A 7043-nucleotide genomic window follows, 5' to 3' on the forward strand; every position below is an offset into this window, starting at 1 on the left:
TCTTTTCTAGGAGAGAACAATGTCGATATCACTGATGTTAAGGTAAGAGAAAGAGATTTAATTAATTGAATGACTCGTTCATTGTTTTAGCTGTTGAGGGTTATGTTCTTATAAGTGGTTTATTGCTGTGTTTCAGATGAGTCCTACAGATGAAGATGAGTTCTCTTTATACAAACAGAGAAGCACTCATATGAGAAACCATTCTTTGGAAGAGGATTTGGAGGCTGAGAAGACCATTGTCTTTCAAGATAAGGCTGATCCAATTGGAGAAGAACAAACTCTTGTAAGAATTGAGTCCATGTCAAGAAAACAAAGTGATCTCGAGACACCGGAAAAGATGGAATCTTTTAGCACATTAGGCGATGAAGTCCAATCCGCGGGATCGAAGTTAACAAAAGTATCAGAAGACTACGATTCGGGTGACGATGAAGAGGAAGAGGAAGAGATGTTTGACTTAGAACAAGAGTCAGTGCCTTCAGAGCAGAGCTCACCCAGAGGAGAGGAGGTAGACACCAAGGAGAGTGAAGTAGTGAAGGTCACAGAAGAATCAATCCTAAAAAGGATCAATTCAAAAAAGGAAACCAGATCTTTCCAACTCGGGAAACAACTATCATGCAAATGGACAACAGGTGCAGGACCAAGGATCGGTTGTGTAAGAGATTATCCATCAGAGCTTCAGTTTCAAGCACTAGAACAAGTGAACTTATCTCCGAGAAGTGCTTCTGTTTCAAGGCTATGTTTCTCATCGTCATCACAAATGCAAACGCCCCAAATGTCACCGTTATGGCGAGGAATGTCACTACCGGCAGATTTATTACACTCACAAATTCTTAACTGATGCACATTCATAAGTTTTTTTCTTCTCGATCTGATCTATTCTTTTTGTGTGAATAGAGAAGATGATGTGACTTAAATTCTTTTGTATTCTTTTTTCCCTTTTGTACTGTAACAGAGTAGCATTTCATTTGTTTATTTGGTTTCTTGTTTAACAAGAAATTACAAAAGAAAAAAAAAAGGTATTAAGATTCTTTAGGCCTTTTGGTTTTGACTAAAGCCCACACAGTCGCACACTACAGCTTAATAATATTCTTCTAAATTCTAGACTGTTTGTGGTGGCACGTTAGTTATTTTGTTAATGGCCTAATGCAAACGAAATATTTGGGCTTTTAAAAGGCCCATATTAAGTAGGTGAAGAGAAAAAGCCCTTTATAGTGCTGGCCGCAACAAAAACCATGCCTAGTCCCACACGCACCTCCACCTACCACAAAGATAACCAAATTGCTTATATTCATTATGCAAGTATCTTCTGTCATGCTATTATATAAGTCACGATAAAAAATGAAAAAGAGATGGCTAGCTACACGAAGTATCATATCAGAAAATACATGGTCACACATGCCAAATATACTATTGTATACTCAACTATACGAAGTATATGTATTAGATGACCACATGCATAAACTACATGATGTTATGCGGTCAACATCATAGACATATAATCCAGTACACCGGTCAACTGACTCCAGCGAGGACGACGTTGACTCCGGCGTTGACCAACACTAAAAAAAAATATTCTAAATTAAAATAATAAAAAAATAATAAATTATTATACTAAATCATTTATGAGTTTTCATAATTAAAAGACATATTCTATTCAATATCGAAATATTTTTTATATATCTCTAATATATTCATTCTTATAATTAGTTACTTTTTATTTTTCAAGCTAAAGTAAATAGTTTAATAAAAATCATTTATAATTATTTTCAAGATAGAAAAATTCATTTATAATTATCTTCAAGATATAAAATCATTTAGATATTGAATAGTTAAAAGATATTAGATATTACAATATTGAATAGATATTAGATATGAAAAACAAATTTAATTCAATATCTAAATATTTTTTATTTATTTCCTAAATATATCCTAAATGTAAAATAGAGAACCCAAACCTTTAAAAAAAATTCTAAAAATTAATTTAACATATTGTAATTGTGTAAAAGAGAGTAAAAATGAAAATGCTTATATGTTAAAAGTAAATATTGTGAATATTTTTTTGTTGTTTTTATATGTTATTTGAGTATGTAAATTTTAAAGTAAAGAGTAGAAAATTTTGATAACATTTACCATGCAAAATTTAGAGTAAAGAGTCATATACTCAATATTTTGCATATGATTTTCTAATGAAAGTAGTTGAATTTGACTTTATTGATTTTGTAGTATTTAAATAATCTGATTATGAGATATATATATATATATATATATTGAAAATGGTTTATAATTATAAATGGTTTATCTTGAAAACTAATTATATATATATATCTTGAAAATGAGATATATATATATATATATATATATAAGTAAATTCATTTATAATTATAAATGGTTTTTATATCTTGAAAATAATTATAAATGTTTTATATCTTGAAAATAATTATAAATGAATTTTTATATCTTGAAAATAATTATAAATGATTTTTATTAAACTATTTACTTTAGCTTGAAAAATAAAAAGTAACTAATTATAAGAATGAATATATTAGAGATATATAAAAAATATTTTCATATTGAATAGAATATTTCTTTTAATCTTGAAAACCTATAAATGATTTAGTATAATAATTTACTATTTTTTAATTTTAATTTAGAATATATATTTTTTTGTTAGTGTTGGTCAACACCGGAATCAACGTCGGTCTTCGCCGGAGTCAGTTAACCGGTATATTGGCATATATGTCTATGATGTTGACCGCATAACATCATATAATTTATGCATGTGGTCATGTAATACATATACTTCATGTAGTTGAGTATACAATATTATATTTGGCATGTGTGACCATGTATTCATCAATACTTCGTATAGCTAGCCATCTTTTTTCTAGTCTCGGTGTAATTAACGTAGTCGTACACATTACAATTGTAGGCAAAAGATCAATTATTATTATTATTTTTTTTTTTGTACTCTGTTGTCAAAAAAAATAAAAATAAAATAATTGATCTTTTGCCTACGATTGTAATGTGTACGACTACGTTAATTACACAGAGACTAGTACTTTTTTTTTGAAGTAAAAGAAAAATATACTTATTTAAGGGATAGCCATTGAAGTCCTTACACATAATCATATACTCCTTCCGTTTCATAATATAGGATGTTTTAAAGGTTTTTCTTTGTTTTATAATATAAAATATTTTCAACTTTTTAAGTAACTTTTAGATTAGTTTTATATTTTCTTATTATTTATTTTATATAGTTTTGTTTATGATTGGTTGAACTTTTTTAAAGTGGTTATTTTTTAATCTACGTGCTTTCACTCAAAACATATTATATTTTGAAACGGAGGGAGTAATAGTTACTTTCTTTTTGTTGACAATCATCATAAAATACTTAGTTATGACGTCGAAATATGACAAAATTTGATTCTGCAATTATCATTGCTAAATAACAATAAGTTCATACTAACTACTTTTTTTTTTGACAAAAAGTCAATATATACGTGATGTATGATGACTATTGGATTTCTAAAGTACTTGATTCATGATACTCTAATTAGTATATACAAAAAAAAATAAAAAATAATAATAATTAGAAAGGCTAACAAGTAGTATTGTTATATGAACTCACCAACCTAACCAATCCAAAAATAACCTAACATATCAATCGACGACCGTTGGTATTTCACTCCTTTCGAGTCATGACTCATGAATACTACTATTATATTGCATAGTTAGAATCAATTATCGCAATACTATGCTTTTTTAATCAATTTAATTAGTGTTCACTTGCTTAAATTACCAAATATTAATGTTTGGTTGTTGAATGCATTAAAGTATCTGCACATGCACATTTTGGCCAATGATTTAATACAAATGGCACTTACAAAAATATTGGAATCACTAAAACACATAGTGTATATGTGTTCACTGAGTAGACATACAGTATGCAATACTAATATACATACTCAAATCGAGTTAATTATTGTCAAAGTAGAAATTTAGTAATAGTTAGCTTTTTCAACTTTATATTTGTAGTTTTATTTCCTTTTCCAAATTGTTTTTGATTGGATCGAGTTACTCATCCAAAAACAAGTAATTGAAACTAAAACAATTAGCATCCCTAGATGTCTTTTGAATTTCATTTCTAAGATCATCTCTAATTTGAATATACCAGTCACGACGAGCTAATGTACTTTTTATGCAATAATTGGAAACACAATTTCACCAACAAATAATGTTAATTATACCACATATACAACACACATGTTTATCGTGTCATCACGTCAAACTGATTTACCTCTATTATATTGAAATTTTCTGGTAGGTTTTGCATTCATTTATTTGTATAAGTTGCACTCTAAAAGATACATTAAAAATACAGTTGATCAGCCAATAAGCTTGGAGCCTTGGCTAATAACGAGAAATTAGTCATTTGTTGTTGTTGTTGTATACGTTAACAACATGTACTATTTTTAAATGTATTTAACATAGTTTAGTAATAATCCTACAATAATAACCCAAATCAAATATTCCAAAGCCAAAGTATTAATTAATACAAATAGGTATATTTAAATAGAGGAATAAACGCGGGAAGAAAAGTAAAAATAAAAATAAACGGCAGAAGCATGGTGAGAGCCATAGAGGTTGTTCGGTCATCAGCTGATTGCATTCTCTTCTTTCAATCTTTTCTTTTAAATACCCTCTCCTCTCTCTGGTAACTTAATCTTCACAACACAAACAAAATCCGACAAGTCTCAGTCTTTTAAAGCAAAACAAAACCAAAAAAAAAAGCTCTAATATGGCTCCAACACTTTCCACATCCCAATTCTCTAACCCGGCTGAAGTGACCGACTTCGTAGTCCACAAAGGAAATGGTGTAAAGGGTTTATCAGAAACAGGAATCAAAGCTCTTCCAGACCAATACATTCAGCCACTTGAAGAACGACTCATCAACAAATTCGTCAACGAGACAGACGAAGCCATCCCCGTGATCGACATGTCCAACCCTGATGAGAGCAAAGTCGCTGAAGCTGTCTGTGATGCTGCTGAGAACTGGGGTTTCTTTCAGGTGGTCAACCATGGAGTTCCTTTGGAAGTTCTTGATGAAGTCAAGGCTGCGACTCACAGGTTCTTTAATCTCCCTGTGGAGGAGAAGAGCAAGTTCACAAAGGAGAATTCTTTGTCGTCGACTGTTAGGTTTGGGACGAGTTTTAGTCCTCTTGCAGAGAAAGCTCTCGAGTGGAAAGACTATCTTAGTCTCTTCTACGTCTCTGAAGCTGAAGCTGAACAGTTCTGGCCTGATGTTTGCAGGTGAGTTTCACAATTTTTCAATCTTTTCTTAGGTTTGTAATCAATCATTGATTTGATTTCTATATATATATATAATTCTTGATTTGTTGTTTTTGTTTGCAGGAATGAAACTTTGGAGTACATGAACAAGTCAAAGAAGATGGTGAGGAAGCTTTTAGAGTATTTGGGTAAGAATCTCAATGTTAAAGAGCTAGACGAGACGAAAGAGTCACTCTTCATGGGTTCCGTTCGGATCAACCTCAACTACTATCCCATCTGCCCTAACCCTGACCTAACCGTAGGTGTTGGTCGCCACTCAGACGTCTCTTCTCTCACCATTCTTTTACAAGACCAGATCGGTGGTCTACACGTTCGTTCTCTGGCTTCAGGGAACTGGGTTCACGTGCCACCGGTTCCTAATTCTTTTGTGATCAACATCGGAGATGCGATGCAGATCTTGAGCAATGGTCGGTACAAGAGCGTGGAGCATCGTGTCTTAGCCAATGGTAACAATAACAGAATCTCTGTTCCTATCTTTGTGAATCCAAAACCAGAGTCCGTGATTGGTCCTCTACCTGAGGTGATTGCAAACGGAGAGGAACCGATCTACAGAGACGTCGTCTACTCTGATTACGTCAAGTACTTCTTCAGAAAGGCACACGACGGGAAGAAAACCGTCGATTACGCCAAGATCTGATCATAGTCAAACTTTCTTGTTATGTTTTGTTTACTGTTTGTGTTTTTGTGTGTGAGTGAATAAAGAACAAAGCAAGAGGGACATATCTGATGTCTTCTTGAGCCTCTGTTCAGTAGTGTCTTGTATAACTATAACTGATCAAAATACAATTTCTCTTTTATCAAACTAAAAATGTTACAAAAGCAAGAACTTACATTTAATTGAAAAACCCATCTCAAGTTGATATATAAGATCCTCTGTTTTAACTCTTATCATGATTCGTGATCATCTACTTTGGGATGTTCTTCTCCGTTGACATTGTAGTCAAGATCATCATTAACTTCGTTGAATTCGAAGATCTTCTTCTTCCTGAAGTAATTGATCAAAAAGTACCAACCGATTGCTCCTACGGTCATTAAACCGCAAATAAGGTAGACGATCTTAGTAGCAAACACTATGATCAGTACTAGAAACCCTGAAGGTATCAAGCACATAATCACTAGCCCTGGTATTTTCAGCGGAACTCGGTAAGGTCTCTTTAGCTCAGGTAGTTTTTTTCTTAACCAAATGAAAGATGCAAACTCTAGAAACATCCCTAAAGTGTACAAGAAATTTGCTGCGGATATGATATCGGTGAAGTCCAAGTAGGATAACCCGAGAGACATGAGAGCTGAGAGTAGAATCCCGAGCCAAGGAGTGTTGAACCATTTCGATCGTACACCAAAGAATTTAGGCAAGAACCCTAGTTCTGCCATACCCTCCAGCTGATAAGCACTACTGCTTAACTGAGCTTCAAAAAGTCCTATACTTGATAAGACAGCGCCAATCTCAATCCATATTTTAAGCCATTTTCCTGCAATCATCTCAGCTGCTTCAGCGTGGAACCCTGTCTCCCATCTGCTCTGGTCTACTGAGACCGCACCCGTGACAGCGAAAAGAGGAATCAAGTAAGCTATACAAGTGAAGATCACAGCGATAAGAAGCGCCAACGGGAATGTCTTTTGAGGCTTATCCACTTCCCCTGCAAGAGTACTAACATTGTCCCAAAAATTCAAGTTCCAAAAGAGTGTGTTGAAGT

The 7043-nt window shown here is 32.8% G+C and overlaps 2 protein-coding genes and 1 pseudogene across 2 annotated transcripts in view; 2 read left to right on the forward strand and 1 right to left on the reverse strand.

The window, feature by feature from the left end:
- The window catches only part of LOC104765144, a 4782-nt pseudogene extending 3812 nt beyond the window's left edge, over positions 1-970 (forward strand).
- Positions 4631-6061, forward strand: LOC104765146 (feruloyl CoA ortho-hydroxylase 1-like). Its single transcript, XM_010488819.2, has 2 exons — positions 4631-5310; positions 5413-6061. Exons 1-2 carry the CDS (start codon positions 4799-4801, stop codon positions 5984-5986), a joined length of 1086 nt encoding a protein of 361 aa, XP_010487121.1. The 5' UTR covers positions 4631-4798; the 3' UTR covers positions 5987-6061.
- The window catches only part of LOC104767489 (probable polyamine transporter At3g13620), a 5865-nt gene continuing 4943 nt past the window's right edge, over positions 6122-7043 (reverse strand). Inside the window, exon 9 of the mRNA XM_010491506.1 lies at positions 6122-6986. Coding sequence (XP_010489808.1) covers positions 6238-6986 — 749 coding nt within the window. The 3' untranslated portion in view covers positions 6122-6237. The remainder of the gene's footprint in view (positions 6987-7043) is intronic.

Source organism: Camelina sativa, chromosome 19 (genome assembly GCF_000633955.1).
Source record: "Camelina sativa cultivar DH55 chromosome 19, Cs, whole genome shotgun sequence".
Taxonomy (NCBI): Eukaryota; Viridiplantae; Streptophyta; class Magnoliopsida; order Brassicales; family Brassicaceae; genus Camelina; species Camelina sativa.